At 34.3% G+C, this 18,089-nt stretch overlaps 1 protein-coding gene across 1 annotated transcript in view; it reads left to right on the top strand.

Annotated features, from left to right (window-relative positions):
* Positions 1–2,930: 2,930 nt before the first annotated feature.
* Positions 2,931–18,089, top strand: part of LOC111050543 (small subunit processome component 20 homolog) — a gene marked incomplete at its 5' end in the record, with an annotated part of 62,248 nt that continues 47,089 nt past the window's right edge. Inside the window, 9 exon segments of the mRNA XM_039444206.1 lie at positions 2,931–3,223; positions 5,609–5,942; positions 7,530–7,748; positions 10,591–10,863; positions 12,357–12,598; positions 14,476–14,950; positions 16,018–16,185; positions 16,477–16,696; positions 17,422–17,581. Of these exon segments, the coding sequence (XP_039300140.1) occupies positions 2,931–3,223; positions 5,609–5,942; positions 7,530–7,748; positions 10,591–10,863; positions 12,357–12,598; positions 14,476–14,950; positions 16,018–16,185; positions 16,477–16,696; positions 17,422–17,581 (2,384 nt within the window).

Genomic DNA, 18,089 nt, shown 5'->3' with positions numbered 1-18,089 from the left:
AATAGGCCTACATTTTTTATTCACAATAAATTATTTTAAGCTGCCGTACTACTAACAAAGAATTTACTTTATTATTGTAGCTACAATACATACGGCCTATCTAAATAAAAACTGTTGATTGAAATAGTCTTCTACATAATTTATTTTAGACCTTAATACAAATAAATGTAAAAATGATTCAAACTTTTCTATTAGCTAGCTCTACGTAACGTATTGTTTTAAATTATATTCATATAGGTATTTTAAGTTTTAAATCAGTTACCTTTGATTTGTAACTTGAAGTGAGTTCTAATAATAATAAATAATTATAAAATGTATAACGCACTGTAAGCATGTAAGCACTAAGCAGTGTTAACATAAACATAACCTTTAAACCGTGAAGTGTAAAGTTTATACAGATAAGCAATGCAATTATTACTGATAAAAATGTACTAGAATAATAATGTATTAAGAAAGTAAAACCGGTGATTAGGTTAGTGATTAGTTTCCATAATAGGCCTACATTTTTTATTCACAATAAATTATTTTAAGCTGCCGTACTACTAACAAAGAATTTACTTTATTATTGTAGCTACAATACATACGGCCTATCTAAATAAAAACTGTTGATTGAAATAGTCTTCTACATAATTTATTTTAGACCTTAATACAAATAAATGTAAAAATGATTCAAACTTTTCTATTAGCTAGCTCTACGTAACGTATTGTTTTAAATTATATTCATATAGGTATTTTAAGTTTTAAATCAGTTACCTTTGATTTGTAACTTGAAGTGAGTTCTAATAATAATAAATAATTATAAAATGTATAACGCACTGTAAGCATGTAAGCACTAAGCAGTGTTAACATAAACATAACCTTTAAACCGTGAAGTGTAAAGTTTATACAGATAAGCAATGCAATTATTACTGATAAAAATGTACTAGAATAATAATGTATTAAGAAAGTAAAACCGGTGATTAGGTTAGTGATTAGTTTCCATAATAGGCCTACATTTTTTATTCACAATAAATTATTTTAAGCTGCCGTACTACTAACAAAGAATTTACTTTATTATTGTAGCTACAATACATACGGCCTATCTAAATAAAAACTGTTGATTGAAATAGTCTTCTACATAATTTATTTTAGACCTTAATACAAATAAATGTAAAAATGATTCAAACTTTTCTATTAGCTAGCTCTACGTAACGTATTGTTTTAAATTATGCAATGTTTCCAAATACCGGTGACATAGCCTATTAAAATTACGCCAAAGATAAGGCTAAAATCAGCATTTTGAAGTGCATTATCGTATTTCGAAAATTACACAAGGTACATCTAATTGAAATTTTGTAAAGTTTATAACAAGATAAGCAATGCAATTATTACTGATAAAAATGTACTAGAATAATAATGTATTAAGAAAGTAAAACCGGTGATTAGGTTAGTGATTAATTTCCATAATAGGCCTACATTTTTTATTCACAATAAATTATTTTAAGCTGCCGTACTACTAACAAAGAATTTACTTTATTATTGTAGCTACAATACATACGGCCTATCTAAATAAAAACTGTTGATTGAAATAGTCTTCTACATAATTTATTTTAGACCTTAATACAAATAAATGTAAAAATGATTCAAACTTTTCTATTAGCTAGCTCTACGTAACGTATTGTTTTAAATTATATTCATATAGGTATTTTAAGTTTTAAATCAGTTACCTTTGATTTGTAACTTGAAGTGAGTTCTAATAATAATAAATAATTATAAAATGTATAACGCACTGTAAGCATGTAAGCACTAAGCAGTGTTAACATAAACATAACCTTTAAACCGTGAAGTGTAAAGTTTATACAGAGTGGAAACGTGGAACGATCCTATCGTTCAAGTCCACTCAAGTTTATTTTTGTCTACATTTTTGACTGTCGACCAGCTCTCCAGTTGAACAACTTATACCCACCCGCTGATGACAGTCCGACTGTTCTTATGACGTCATAAGGACGGTCAGTTTACAGAACTGTCACTTTGCAGGACGGTCAGTTTGCAAGACGGTCAGTTTGTAGGACGGTCAATTTGCAGGTCGGTCAGTTTTTAGGTCGGTCAAATGGTATACACCCCGACAACTCGACACACTCGTTTTGCCTTTTTCGCTTAAAGCCATGTGGCCATGTGTTGAAATGTAGAAATTGTTTACATTTTATTGAAATATTATTAGAATTCTACTGTTTTTTTTGAAGCCAATCAATATTTTTGTTTTTTAAAATGAAGAACAAACCTATTCGGCACAAAACAGACAATACTTTCAAGGTAAGACTTTTAGAAGTATTATGTTTCTAACCTAAAAGATTGGTTAGATTTTGTAATTCTTGTTTACATGGTTGACTACCTACTTGTACAAGAAAATTATGATTTGTAAATCATGATTATAAAATACAAATCAATTAAATTAAATTTCTTTGCTACTTTTATAATAATGTAAATCAAAAATATTTTTCTCTTCAAGTCTCGTAAATTTTGAGAGGTTATGTTACGTTGTTTTGTCATTTCATAACTCACTCTCTAGTTAGATTCTACTTGAATCCATATAATTGAAGCTCAGTCTCCTTATACTCAGAATAGTTCTATATAGGCCTACTATCTTTATTTTTTAATTATAATTGTATTAATTTGGCTTTTAAGAGCGGTTCTATATTTATGAAATATATTGATAAGAGGAGTTGTTTAGAGAAGTATGCATTCTTTGGGTCACGTTTTTCTTTTCAGATTGAGGTTTGAATAATTCGAGTTGTAGGATGTTACCTTGAGGCAGTGTCTATCAACATTAAAGCAATTGAAAATTTAATTAGTCTTATAGAAAAATAGATTTTTGCTCATTTAAAACAATTTTTTCTCTTGTCCTTTACTGTAAAGTAATTCAGATGTTTGACTAACTAAATTTTATTCTTTTTCAGTTTGAACCATTCTCGACGCGTATAAATAATATCGATATCGATGTTTTCCATCGAGTCGGTCATCGCTATGAAGAGTCGAATGAAGAAGTTGTCACAAACTTCTACTCAGTCTTTCAACGATGGAATGACTTGAATAAGTCTGAGAGCTACAGACTGTTGAGAAGCAACATTTATATAGGAAGCATCCAAACGTTGCCGCAACTTGTTCTACAGAAGCAGCATGTGGTTGACGTGCTATTGGATCATTTATCGTTACAATATGAATTGTCACTTCAGGCCACATTGGAGTAAGTTGATATATTTCAAAACTTTTACACCATTCAATGAAATAGTGGTCTATATCGACACACTACATGCTGGGAAGCGACTTTACAAGTTGAAATTTCTTTCCAAACGTAGCCTATTCCAGTCTGTTTTTATTAAAAACTAACGGTACCATTCTTCCCTACTTCTAATAATAATAATGAGTTTCTGTTCATGGCGTGGTCATAGGTATGGCCGCTAGTGAACAAGTCAAGAACATAAAAAACTGTCTTAAGACAGGTCAAGAACAAAATTACATGTTAAAAAACAAAAAGTAGCAAGACTAATGCAAGAAGTATATACTCACAGTCTGAGGATCACAATCATAGAACTCCGTCAGAGAATAAAAGGGGTTCTCCTGAAGGAAAGCCCTCAGTCTCCTCTTCAAGACCATCTCTGGCAGAGTCCTGGCTGAAACTGGCAGCTTGATAAAATCTAGCTGGCGGGTAGATGAGGCTGCTCGGGGTCCTCCTCAATCTACAATATGGCAGGTCCAGCCTCAGCCTGCTTCTGGTGCCATGGTCATGCACATCACCCCTGGTAGGCAAAGTACGGACACTATGGAATGCCTTCATAGCTGACCTGTAAATGTAAAGATTGAATACATTGAGAATCTTTTCACTCACAAAAAGAGGCCTACAATGCGCTAAAAATTCCGCCCACAAAGAACCCGGATGGTCTTCTTCTGCACCAGAAGTATATCTTTTACCTCAGAGGCACCTGAGGCTTCTAGCCTAGTATTTTCAAATAATGTATTATTTACAAGATTTATAATTCAATAACAGTTAATTCGTTCATCTTTATTGAATGAGCTAGCTAACGATACCACACTTTTGTACTCGTATTTTGAAAAATCTGCTCTCGACAGGATGAATAAAAAAGATTATTCGCTTATCTTATTTGATTTTGGTAGCTGACGATTACATAATTCTATGCTAGTATTTGGAATATTGATATATCTTAAAGAAGGGATGAACAAAAAATAATAGTTAAAATACTAATGGTTGACTATTCAAATTAAAATTCACACCAGACAGAAATTTTGTGAAATTCCTCCATATTAATGTGGAATGAATAAGGTATTGGCAGTTCTACATGTTGTTATTTATTCTATGCAAACTAGTTCGAGGCTCAATCTTCATTGGTATTTTTGAATTGGATTACTCATAAATACTCAGTCCTACTCACCTTTTTCATTTTATCCAAACTAGTTATTTAATGCCATCACACACCAAGCGTAGCGTAGCTTGAAATACGTCTTCGGAAGACGTAGTCATCGTACCTCCCAAAGTTGAATCCACGCTACCCTGGTTTGAAATGGACGATTTTTTTAACATTGAGAGATACGTCGGCTCCTTCTTCCGAAGACGTATTTTTAGCTACGCTTAGCTTGGTTTATGATCGCCTTAACTTGAATTACCACTGAAGATGATGCCCTTGTCATCAAAACTAGTTTAGATAGAATTAATGAATAATGTGGAACTGATGGAAATTATACCACCTTATTATTAGCTTTATTCACCCTGATATTAGACATTAGTTTGGATAAAATGAACAAAGTTTATGTGAAACTTGTTTGGAGAAGATGTAAAACTGTTAACATCTTATTCATTTCATCTTAATATTAGGGCCAATTTCACATGAAACGATACCCTAGGCATCAAAACTAGTTAAGATAGAATTAATAAATATATGTGGAACTGACAGAACTGATACCACCTTAATATTAATAATTTTTATTGAACGAAAGTCCCAATTGAATACTGTAAATCACCCCGTAGACTCCTGCTACTGCAAATATTGACAACTGTGTAAACAGCTAGATGGAAATTCGATGAGCGCTACTATACAAAAATTATTTGTCAGCACGGGAATCGAACTCAGTATCTCCTAATTGCCTCCTGTTGTCAATATTTGCAGTAGCAGAATTCTTCGGGGTGATTTACAGTATTTAATTAGGATTTTCGTTTAAAAATCATAATTATTCATTAATTAGTATTTGAACAAATGTAACTTCCAATTTATTTCCATTTGTAGACCTTAATATTAGATTTATTCACCTTGATATCAGATTTATTAATTTGGATATAATGAATAAACTTCCTGTGAAACTTGTTTGGATATAATGAAAATATGTAGAGCTGTTAATATCTTAGGCCTATTCATTTCACATTAATATTAGGATCATGCCACATGAAACGTGTTTTCAGGTGTTTTTGCACTGGCAGCGAATGTGTCGACAGGGTGGGAAGCTCTCCGATGGCTGCCCTGCCGACTCCTCCGGCGGTAGGGCAAAAACGCTTCATGTGGCTTGACCCTCAAAATCTACTTTATTTTTCGATTAATTTATTTTTCTCACTTCAAATTAGGCTGGTGGTGGCCCTCGCCCAAGACCTGGTCCAGGACTTCTATCCGTACTACGCTCAGTTCCACACGAAACTGATTGGCCTACTGAACACGAAAAACGTGGACTGCTTGGAGTGGACTTTCACATGCCTGGCCTACCTGTTCAAGTTCTTGTGGCGCTACATCGTCAAGGACCTGTCAGCTGTTTTCGAAAGTCTGATTCCGCTGCTGAGCAGCTCAAGGCCGCAGTATATCAACAACTTTGCGGCCGACTGCTTTGCGTTTGTGGCGCGCAAAGTTCGGGATAAGACCAATTTTTTGAAGTTGATTCTGCGATCCATCCATAAGCACAAGGACGTAAGTGATGCTCACTTTATCATTCATACTCACTTTATTTTCTACTCCTGTTATGTCTGTATATAGTGAGGTCCAATCTATAATGATAGTGGAGAAAGATAGAACAGTGTTGCTGATTCTCTCTCCGCCTTGTCACTGCCTTCTATAGAGGATAGCTGATACCGGTATATCTGATGTAATATTAACTGTTATTTCTTGTTGAAAATAGTCAATTATATTTTATTCGCCAAGAAAATGTATGTATCTTTCAATTATTTAATAATAAATGAAGATAGAATATTTTATTAATATTTCTACATTGTTGAAAAAAATCGGGCAACGTGGCGACGTAAAGGATAGTGCTATCTGCTTTGTGGAATTATAGACTAGGATCGCAACATTAACGTTAATCAAATACTGCCATATAACGTGGACCTCTCTATAGGACTGTAGAGAATGGCTGTGATATTTCTTCCTTTTTGAAATTATTCAGATTAATTATTCATTTAAAATATAAATTATAATGTCGAATATGATAGTGAGCCTATATGATTAGATTTAATAATTGCCATAGAATCCGGGCCTAGTCTATTTTATTCGTTAAAAATACTTTAAAAAGTGATTTTCTATAGTGTGTAAGTATTAAGCCCGCCGCAAAGTAGACCCACACTAATCCACGCCAAGGGATGTTTTGTAAACCATTGCTATTTTTTAATGAGAAGTCAGGTTATGATGACATTTTAATGTAAACAAACACGAGGCAGACGAACTGTTTGAACTTTTTTTACTGCTTGAAATTCATCAATTTTACTCATAGATGGAGCCACCATCACCCGCCTCTCCAGTTTGCGTTTACAATGTGTACGTTCTGTGTACAGTAAATTGTTCAAGTTCCAATCGTAAATTGTTCCATCACGTGACTAGTGCATAATGTTCCCATGGAACACCATTTCAAAATAGTTGGTTCAAGCTTTTGGCGCGCACTTATAAAGTTGATTTACACCAAAATGTGTCGTTTACTAGTTGCGTGAATGAAGAAAGGCTGTTTTACAAACTTACCGTCTAGAAGAGTTTGCATTTCTTCCATTCCATTACTCTCAAATTTTCTGTAGAGAAAAATTCATTCAAAGAATGGTTATCAAACATAATTTTGTTGGTTATGTATTCTATGGCTATGCTATGGTAAACAAGCTATCAGCGCATGCGGAGCCGCAGAGAAACAAGCAAACTTCAAAATTCTATCGACCAATGAGAGCTCGAATAGTTGGAACTGTACCTCGTTGGAACAATTTACCACTCTTCGACTGTGGGGCAGGAACTTGGAACTGGAACTGGTTTCTGGTACAGAATCTGTCAAAATTCTTCCACTGGGACGCGGAACTTTTTACCTGGTAAATATTGTGAATCGGACAATTTACCACATTCTATGTACACAGAACGGACCCTATAGCAATGGTTTACAAAACATCCCACGGCGGGCCTTAGCTGAAAAACAATTCCTTTATTTCCACCTCGACTCATCAATCTATCCTATTAAAAATTTGCCATGTAATCAATGTATTGTGATCTTGTAAAATCAACTATTGTGTTAATTTGTGTTGTATACAGGGTGTCGCGGGATGTGGCCGCCTGCTATTGGCCACAATGTCTGGTGTGACAGGTCAGTTCCACAGTTGCGCCGAGTCGCTGCTCCTGCTTCTGCTGCGTTCGCTGGCCAACGAAGCGATGCCTCGCCGGCTGCTCTTCCAAGTGCTCCACTCCATGGCCAACATCATGCACACGGCTATCAGTCCCAATCACAGCGCTATCTTCTGGGATTGTGTCATTGTAAGTACAGTACTTTGGGTCAAATCCTTTATTGCTCTCCTTCAATCTATTGTATTCACTTGGTGTATGTTATCGATTTCATGATATTATTTATTTAATGGGTATTTATTTCATCTATTTATGATGGAAAATTCAAAATATCTCCAAAAAACTGCACAAAATTTCTCGATTCAAAAAGAAGTGTCGGGGCACCGAGCTTCGCTCTTTATTTTTATTTAGCCTATTGATTATTGTTTATTTTTTATTATTATTTATTATTTTTTATTTATTTATTTACAGAACACAATTCTTTAAAATGATCGTGTTTATATCTTACAGCTGGCTATACGTCAGCTTATGAATTTCGGGGATGAGATATTTTGATTTTCCACAGACCGAGTGCGTCTCACTCACTTTTTATCATCCACAGACGACGAAAGTCTCAGCTGTTTTTCCAAGGATGAATTATCCTTTTTAATGTCGTTCAGCGAGTTTTCCCAGGGATGAGACCTAGTGCAATCGAATTTTTATATCATGAACCTACTCTGTTCCAAATTTCGTGGAAATCGTTAGAGCCGTTTTCGAGATCCGTTGGACATAAATAACCAAATTTAAAAATATATACAGAAATTGCTCGCTCAATATAATAGGATAAGAGTAACTATTAACAATAGAGTGCAGCTCAAGAAAAAAGTGATGGACTGGCTGGCTGATAAGTGTTTTTATGACATGAATGACTTTTTGTTTTGTAATTTGTGACGATTGCCAAACAATTTTATGGTTGTGTATACAATGACTAATAAATTCAAATTCAAAACTCCTCCATTAAAATCTTTTATAAAGGTTTCTAGGTATGCTTGCAGCTAAAAAAATTTCATTAATTTAGACTGAAGTAGTAGAGTGAAATACAAGTGACCCATAATCCCATAAGTCACACTATCCATGGTGTTATGTAACCTAAGCTGATTATAGTGGACTTCGGGTCACTCTGTATTGAGCCCCATTTTTACAGTGGAGCGGCGAAGTTATGAAAGTAGCGAAGAAGGTAGCTGAGTGTTGAAAAGTAATGCATGTATTCAAATACATCTTTTTATTCAAAAATATATTCATCTTTTAAATTTTACCAAGTTAACAGAATTCTTAATAAGAACCCCCTGAAAATGATGTATCATGCTCTAGTCAAGTCAATTCTGCAGTATGGCATAGTAACTATGCTAACAACAACTGTTGTTTGGGCAGGCTGTTTCAACTGTCATATTGCTGAATTATTTGTAGCACAAAAACTGATAATTAAAACTTTATTAAATCTAAGGGCTACTGCTAACAAATATGTAACCTATAACACTAATATTGAATGTATAAGGAGGCAATTAATTTACATAGGTACTAAAATAATAAACCTCATTCCAAATAACTTTCTCATGGACAATAAGATCAGCGGAAAAATTAAACTGGATATAAAAAACTGGACATACAGTTATTTCTTCTTCCATTTAGATATATAACTCGAGAATTCTGCTCCAGCATTGTTTTTCATTTTCCAGTGGACTCGCTTACCTTTATTTTGAGTACCTATTCCTCTGTTTTCTTCCTTCCCCCAATTTCTCCCTTCCCTTTTTTCCTCATTACTTCTCTTCTCTTCTTTGCCTGCCTATTACATGGGAAACCATAGTTGGCTAGGTATCTTCTTCTATTTTTTTCTCTTCTCCAACACACCCAAACACAAAGCCCATGGTTTTTTATATTTGTAGCATTTTATTGTGTATTATTTGTTTCGTAATTCATTGTAATTTTGTTTTGTCTTTTTTTGTGTTTTTAATAAATTTGAAAAAAATTCTGGAACATTATGTTGTGGAGCGTTGAAGGTAGGAAGCAAATACATTTATTTAGATACATGAATTATTCCCAACACTCCCAGCTCCTTTCTCTGCTACTCTCTACCTTCGCCTGTTCAACATGTTTTGACCCCTAGGGCCAAGCCACAAGATGCGTTTATCAGACGAGTTAGCAGGGCACGACTGGACAGGAAGCTCTCTTGACACGCCAACCCAATCGGAGAGCTTCTTGTCCTGTCATACTGACTGGAAAAACGCCTCATGTGGTTTGGGCCTTAGTAAGAGGTCCCTCGACTAACACTAATGATAACATTCCGCGTATGATGGTGTATATAGCGTGCAATGGTATTCGTTAATTTATTCATTTTAGTTGAGTTGCTTGTTAAGCTGCGTACACATACTCGTGCTTCCAACCCGCACCGAGCACGCTCCTCCCTCGTACCGCCCACGTACCACCATCGCACAGCAATCGTTCCGCCTCCGCTCTCTACTCGCACCGATCATGAACGTTACGGAAGATGGTAGATCTTCTCGCGTTCCCCGGTCGAACCATTGTTGCTCGCCGGTCGATCATCAATCGCTCTGCTGGAGTGACGTTCGGTCTTGGAGCGGAACGAAAGTCTGTACGCACCTTAAAGGTGCGTACAGATAAACGCGCCGCGAACATGAGCAATTCACTTTTATCTGTCTTCTAACACATATGATAACATTCCGCGTATGATGGTGTATATAGCGTATAATGATATTCGTTAATTTATTCATTTTAGTTAAGTTGCTTGTTAAGGTGCGTACAGATATACGCGCCGCGAATATGAGCAATTCACTTTTAATCAGCTGATGCCAAGCTTTTCATATATGTATCTTACCGTTTCTGTAAAAATACGGATATAGTCAGCTGATTAAAATTGAATTTCTCATGTTCGCGGCGCGCATATCTGTACGCACCTTTACAAATACTTACAGACAACCTTATGACGAGCCTCCTCTGGACATAATAAAGTTGAACAATCTAATTTTCTCATTTATAGAAAGTAGCCGACGAGTTCTTGAACGAGCTGGAAACAGGCGAACGCATGGAGGATGCAGCCGGCTTTCTGCTGAGACTTGTGCAGAGCGCGCTGGCTTGGCGAGACGCTTCTTGGCTGTCCGACAATGCTCAGCGTGTTCTACTTTGCCTACTGAAATTCGTGGACTGCAACCGCAGCGCCATCTTGCATCACCTGGTGGAAACTGTCAGCATTCTGCTGCTCTCTGCCAATGTGACGCTCACTCAGGAGCTGTCTAGTCGCACTATTAATAAGGTAACACGTTCTATTTTAATATAGTGTTCTAAATATTGAAACAGGCTGAGTTTTAGTCCTTATGTCCATTATATTTGTGAGGAAATGCAGGTGAAATTCTCGCACCGCTAAATGCTACCTATAGAGGTTGAATAAATGGGGTTCCCTGTTGTCTCCTTAGAAGAATTAATAAATGTTATAACACGTTCATTAAAGTGTAGTGTTTGATGTAGGCTACTAACTTTGCTTCAAAACAAATGTTTCTGTTCTTAGAGGCAAATTACCAGTCATTATAATTATCAGGCCGAAAAATGACCGAGTGAAAATAGTATATTAAGTCACAAGGACGGGAAGGGCCGTTTTGCAGGCGAGAATGATGTTTCTAGTCGAGGCGTTAGCCGAGACTAGAATTTCATTCGAGCACTGCAAAAGACATTCACGTCCAAGTAACTTACACTATTTTTTGTCATAATAATCTAGAAAAGAATAATTGAGAAACAGAAAACATTACCTGCTTCTGCTGACATTACTACATCCATTCTATAAACATAACCTAGTTTACAAGTTTCGAATCAAGAATTTCTTGATTGTAGTTGACAAAACATCCGCTAAAAGGCGGCAGTTTTGCTGTTCCAAAATTAATTCGGAACTAGGAAACATACTCGACTGTAAAGAAAACATGAATTTATTACAGTATAGTATGCTATAATGAGAATCATCTGTTTATTTGTTCTACAATCAGCTGTTTACCGGCTTGATTTCATGGATGTAAAACAGCTGAAATTGAATGACTGTGACAAAAAATATTAAACAATGAATGTTGAAATTGGACTGGATATATTTCTCTGATGTGATTTTATCTTTCCTTTTTTCGACTAATGTTCACATAAGCCTTAGTTTCGCTGGAGTTTTGGGATGGATTATTGAACATGAATGAAACTATAGTCAACCGCACGAAAATAGTCCGATGGAAATTGGAACAGAGTGCAAGTTCCAAATAAGAGCCGGTGAACGTTGTATATAGCTGATTATAAATGATTTATAATACACTTGACGAATTGGCTACGTCTATTGGTGCAGGGGGGTGAAGGGGGACTCATCCAATTTCCATCGAACTATTTTCGGTTGACTATTAATAGTGTTGGTTGGATTAAAAAGTTGTTTAAAGGTTCAGTTATTAGAAATTTAGAATTTACAAAGCAGAAGAACAGAGGGCATGTCAATTAGTGATACCATAGAGAAAATATAGACCTAGCATAAGTTATCTATCTCATTCTATCTTTTCTCTATGGTGATACCTAAATTATAATATCTTCGTTGATTTATTATTTAGCGTATGGCAGATACATAGCACATTTAAAGGTCATAAGTCTCAAATGCCTATATTTACAAAGTATATTACCTATATCTTTGAGATCTTCACTGATAATTTCAATATTGATGTTTTTTTTTCAATAAATTGATTTCTCAGATATTTTATGAAATCTGACCTAAGTTGGTGTTTGTGATTGTAGATTCTTGGCATCGAGGACAGAAGTGTTGTGAAACTATTCTTGGAGAAGATGATTGGCTACTCTGGTTTGGACCTGTTGATTCTGCCCAAGTTGATTGACTTTTGTGCAAGGGGAACGTCGCCGGCTGAAACTCGCGATCTGTTGGTGAAATTGGTGCTGGCCAAAAGTCTGCCCACCTGCTGGGATCAGAACGAACAAAATGGATCCAGCACTCGTTATGTTTTGAACTTCCAAACTGCCATGTGAGTATACATACTATTGTAATATTACATTTTTTCTCGATTGGAATCGAATCTTCAATTCGAGATCTATAAAACTTTATAGTAAATATCAGAGTAATCGATATACGGACAACTTTTTGACTGAGAATTTATCGTAAATGATTGTGTTGCATGTTCCATGGTGTCACCGAGGCTGAGTTGACAGAATTAACAGATAAATGGATTATTTAAATAGAGATGATATATAAAAATTTAAAATAATAGTTTCAAAATAAAGTTTTATTGAGAACAAATATAAAATGTGAATTCTAAACTTGTAATTTATAAATTTTTGGTGACGTGTCCATGACGTAGACACTGATTTTGAGATGTGGTTTTTGTTCTGACGAGGAGGCTTCCTTCTCTCTAAAAATGATGGCTGGCAGCGTGTGTTCTAATTTTGTGCTCTCTGAATATTTTTCTGTTTAAGTGAATTATTAATGTTTTAAATTGAGTTTTGAACAGTTTATAGTGTTCTATTTTGTCTATAATTAGTTGATTTGTGTGTCTACAAGCCTATAGCCATTGTTTTTCAACTATATAAGTGGATAAGTATTTAGCTCGTAATGATTTTAGATGCTTAAGCGTGTAAGATATTGTTCTTTGTGTATTTGTGTAGTATATTGCCAAAATTCTTCTGAAGATTATAAGTTGATTTGCTCTGAAAACTGGATTTCTCATTCATAGGCGATAGATCCATTCATAGTTTATCAAGAATCTATTACGTTGGAGCCGATAACTTTCCTTAGGTTAATAGGTGAAAAATGCTATCCAACCGAATTAGGAGAAATTGGTAGCACGGCACTATTTTCAACTTTTTTTTATTCATATCTAAATATATTTTTAAAGCAGCAAGGATGTTTCGAATCTATACTCTGATATTAGAGTTGATTCGAGTTTCCAATCAGTAATTACAATTTTTGTGATTTTTGATGAGGAGGATGCCCGCATGAGTTCTAGGCTTATGCGTGGGTAATGAGACGGAATGATGTTTTGAATTTATAATCTGGTATTTGAGTTGTGTTTCTAATTTCCTAATTAGTAATGAAAACACAAATTGAAATTGTCAACCACTTTTATTATCAAATAATACTATTTGAACAGAACTTGGTTTCGTGGCTTTACCAGCCACATCTTCAGCTGTTGATGTGGATGGCAAAGCCACGAAACCAGGTTCTGTTCATGTAGTATTATTTAATTATAAAAGTGGTTGAAGATTTCAATTTGTGTTTTTATTATGAAAAAGTACCATAACATCATCACACACAACACAACTGTAATGTTCTAATTAGTAATTATATTTTTGGTGCTTTTATAGTATAATAGTGATATATTTTATTGTAATTCGTTAAACAATCAAGAAATGACACTGAAAGAATCTTTAAAAATATGAAAAGACTCTACATTTTCTCATATACTCTGTTTTTATCTTTCTGGATGCGAGACTAGTTTTCTGTGAAGATTTGTAAAGAATATAGACAAAATTTATTTTTCAAAGTACTATGTAAATGTAGATCGTATTTCCTAATAGCTGTCATAGGTGTCAAGTCATCTAGGATCAGTCATTGAATTTCATACGTCTTATTCGATAGACTTCAACGAATCTTCTAAATATCATTTATGAATTTGAAAATTGCTTCCTAGTGGTTCGGAACCCACCTTAAGCTGTAGGTTCACTCATCTCTCATCATCATCCGCCTTACAGTCATTACCCATGCACAATCCTAGAACTGATGTGGGAATCACTCTCAACAAAAGAAAAAAATACGGCTATTTCTTGATGAATCTTCTTCCACAGTATCATCACGATTAAAAAGCATTGTTTAATTTACTCATTGTTTTATTTTATTAATTTTCAGGTCGAAATATAGCAAAGCGAGTTTCAGTTCCATGGTTTTGGAAGAAATACCAACATCGGAGGAAGCAGTCATTGAAAACTTGGAATCAATAATCTCCTACCTGATTATCCTTCCTCATTTGGAACCTATGAATGGAAACGACATACTACAAAAACTTGGTTCATTGATGGAAACAATTCGGTCCATACTAGCGGAATGTAGTAGTGATGAATTAGTAGGAAGAGTATTGTTTCTACTGTTCACTGCTTTGAAATGCTTTTCAATGGTGAAAACCACAGCGTGTTCAACTAAAGCGATAATTCCAAGAGAAGTTAGCATTTCAGTGCTACCCTACCTCAAGCATTACTCTTACCGTAATGTTGCATTGAAATGTTTGATGATTTGTTTGGAGGACTGTGAGGATAGCTTGGTTCAAGAAATAGTCAATCAGTCTTGGGATGACGTAGTTGCGGGACTTTCATCAGAGTACCATCAGGTATGTTGGAATTTGTTTGCTTGAATAACTGAACAAAATTGTTGTACTATAAAATACTTGATAGTTTTAGATTCCCCGGTCTTGACTGTGGTGGAGACATAGAAAATTAAACTAAACTGTGCTTGCTCTTATGATATACATATGATTATACTTACGGTTCTATTATAAGGTTAATAGGACGAGGAGATCACAGGACATATAGGACATAGGAGGATGATTATACTTACGGTTCTATTATAAGGTTAATAGGACGAATAAGTTGAAGGAATGGGACTAGGGAAGCAGTTGCAGTTGCCTCTGTGGTCGCCCTGTTAAGCTATCGCTTAGATACGTGGAGATTTATGCGCCTGCTTCTTTTGTTGAAAGGATGATCAATTAAAGAGCCGACACTCCTCTAAATGCTATTTATGAGTTTAAAATCGCTTCACAGTGTTTTGGAACCCATGTAGATCTGCAGGTCCACTAATCTCTCATTATCTGTCTCATTACTCACGCTCAAGCCTGGATGTGCTGTTGTGTGATGCGGGCATCATCTCAGCAAAATAAAAATAAAATTAATGAATATACTATTACTCAGATCTTGATAATCTTCATATCTCCTCAAATTATAAGGGACTTCTTTATTGATAAGGAAGATTAATGAGGAAATATTGAAGTGTTGAATTTTGTTCATTGGGTGAATTGGTATACAGTCTACACAGTATACACAAAATACAGTCTACGTATCTACGTTACGACTACGTTAGCTTCAGATTGACTATATTGTTTTTACAGATATAATATTTCAGTCTTTTTTGCAAAAATTACAAAACTGTCATGGTCTGATGACAATAAACCATATTGGTTTAACATCATGGTACAATGATAAATATAATGTTTGAATGACTAGACAACTGAGGAAATGAATTTCTAAAATAATTATTACCAAGTCATTGAAATGATTTCCACTCAAAGTATGAATAAACCGTTGAAATGTTATTAAATACTGCATTATTCATGTTGTTCAATTTTCTATATTAAGTAATTCAGCAATTTAATTTTATTATTAAATTTTTAATTTTTCTCAGGTGAGGCTTAGCAGTGCACAGATATTGGTGCGACTTGTTGGAGAGGGGGAAGATTATGCAGAAACCAAACGATGTTTGCTGACCATCATTGAAGCCGAAAACATTCCATGCACAGTGCACGACTACAGAGAAAAACTAAAAGCTCTACAGCAGATCGAATGTTGTCAGGTGGGACGCTATTCAATATGAAACTTTATTCTTTATTTTTTACAATAATGTAAAACAATAAAATGATCAGGAGAGGATAAATAAGTTTACCTTGTGGCTTGTGCTATCCCTCTTCCGAAATTAGATAAGATTACACATAGTCCAAGATAGGCTATGTTCAAAACTAAATCAATTGAGATGATTAACTTTATTTGTTGTGAGTCCTAACTGGTTAATTCAAATATTTGATTTATTTTTCAGAATAAGTTTATGTTCCTTTTGAGTTTTTACCTATTTGCTTCTCTTTTTCAGATGATCAATGAAAGTAAACACCCCACTCTACCTCTGAACTATCTGCTGGGTGTTCTCTATGTGAACTTCAAACTCCTGTGGGAACCAACCTGCAAACTGATTACATCTTATGCTGATAATTTACCTCGAGCAGAATTCTGGAAGGTTTTCCTGGCTAGACTTCTAGTTGCCAAAGAGGATGTTATAAATCAGAAATCGTTGTCAACAATTGAAATTGACCGTGAGTGTTTTTGTGTTTGTGAGTGTTGATTAGTTCTTCCTCAAGCTTATATTATAGTGCTTATTTTAACATGATATTTTTCAAATTGTAAATATTTCTAATCAATTGTTTCTCTTCAATTAGTTTATTTCACCACTTGATAATTGACTTCAATTCTAAATGTTATTTAATGGTTTCTAATCAATCCAGTTTCATAATAAGCTGATAATTGTTGATAAGCCGTAATCTAATGAATTGTAAAGAAGTGCTATTCAAGAAACATTCATTGAACTTTTTTTACACGCATCGTGTAATTCAATTCACATACAGTATTCATCAAATCCTCATGTATATTGAATGACTTTTGTAAAACTCTTAACAGTCACTATGGAAATGATACTTGAGCAAATCGAATGAGGTTTGTACTAGAACAAAGCCCTATAATATATTTATGTTCATCAGAGCTATATGTACAGGTTTAATTTTTCATTAAAAAATTAATTTAGAAAGCAAAATAATTAAAAAGTAAAATGAATGATGGTGCAGATGTTTCTCAGAATTGCTTGGTTCATAGTGGTAGATTGATAGCTTTGAATAACATAAAAAAGTCCCTTGCGATTTGGGTTTAGTCTAGTATTTGTTTTATTTCGAGTTTCAGGGTTGGCTCGCAGTTATTTTTTATGTTATTCGTAATTCAAAAATTGATGTTTTAGTTGGTTTTCCTAATTTTGTTTTGTTTTCCGCAGTTCCCGAGTTGCATCAGTATCGTGATAAAATCCTGAACTTGGATGACAAGCCCGATCACTGGAACTACAGGAATATGCTGTGGAAGAGCATGGTCGATTTTGCTTCTATCTGTGAACAAAAGAATCGTGATATCGTTCCTTTGTTTCTCTCTTTTGTTGAGTGAGTATAACTTTATTTTAACTTTCATTTATTAACTGAAAGTCATAGTAACTACTATTTATTATTAACAACTGTCATAGTTGTTTGATTATGATGAAATTATTTGATATTTGAGGTGATACCCATTCATGTTGACTTAAACACTTACTGATCACTATGATCATTCAGACGAGAAGAGAGCTACAAATAAAATATAAATCTCAGTAACCTTTTAAATTATTTTATCAAAACATGTTTCGGACATTAATGTCATTTTCAACATTTTATATTATTTTATTTTATATATTATTTTTACATTAATGCCATTTTCATGTTGAAATGAAATTAAACTTTTCAAGTTGAAAATGGTATTAATGTCCGAAACATGTTGTGATAAAATAATTTAAAAGGGTACTGAGATTCATATTTTATTTATATTAAAAGTAGCACTAAAGGAAAAAGATGAGAAGAGAGCTATATGACATTGTAATATAAATTTTGTTTGCCAATGAAGAAGCACACATAAATA

The sequence above is a fragment of the Nilaparvata lugens genome, chromosome 1 (assembly GCF_014356525.2).
Source record: "Nilaparvata lugens isolate BPH chromosome 1, ASM1435652v1, whole genome shotgun sequence".
Taxonomy (NCBI): Eukaryota; Metazoa; Arthropoda; class Insecta; order Hemiptera; family Delphacidae; genus Nilaparvata; species Nilaparvata lugens.
Note: the sequence above shows the minus strand (reverse complement) of the source record. Positions and strands in the feature narration are given on the sequence as shown.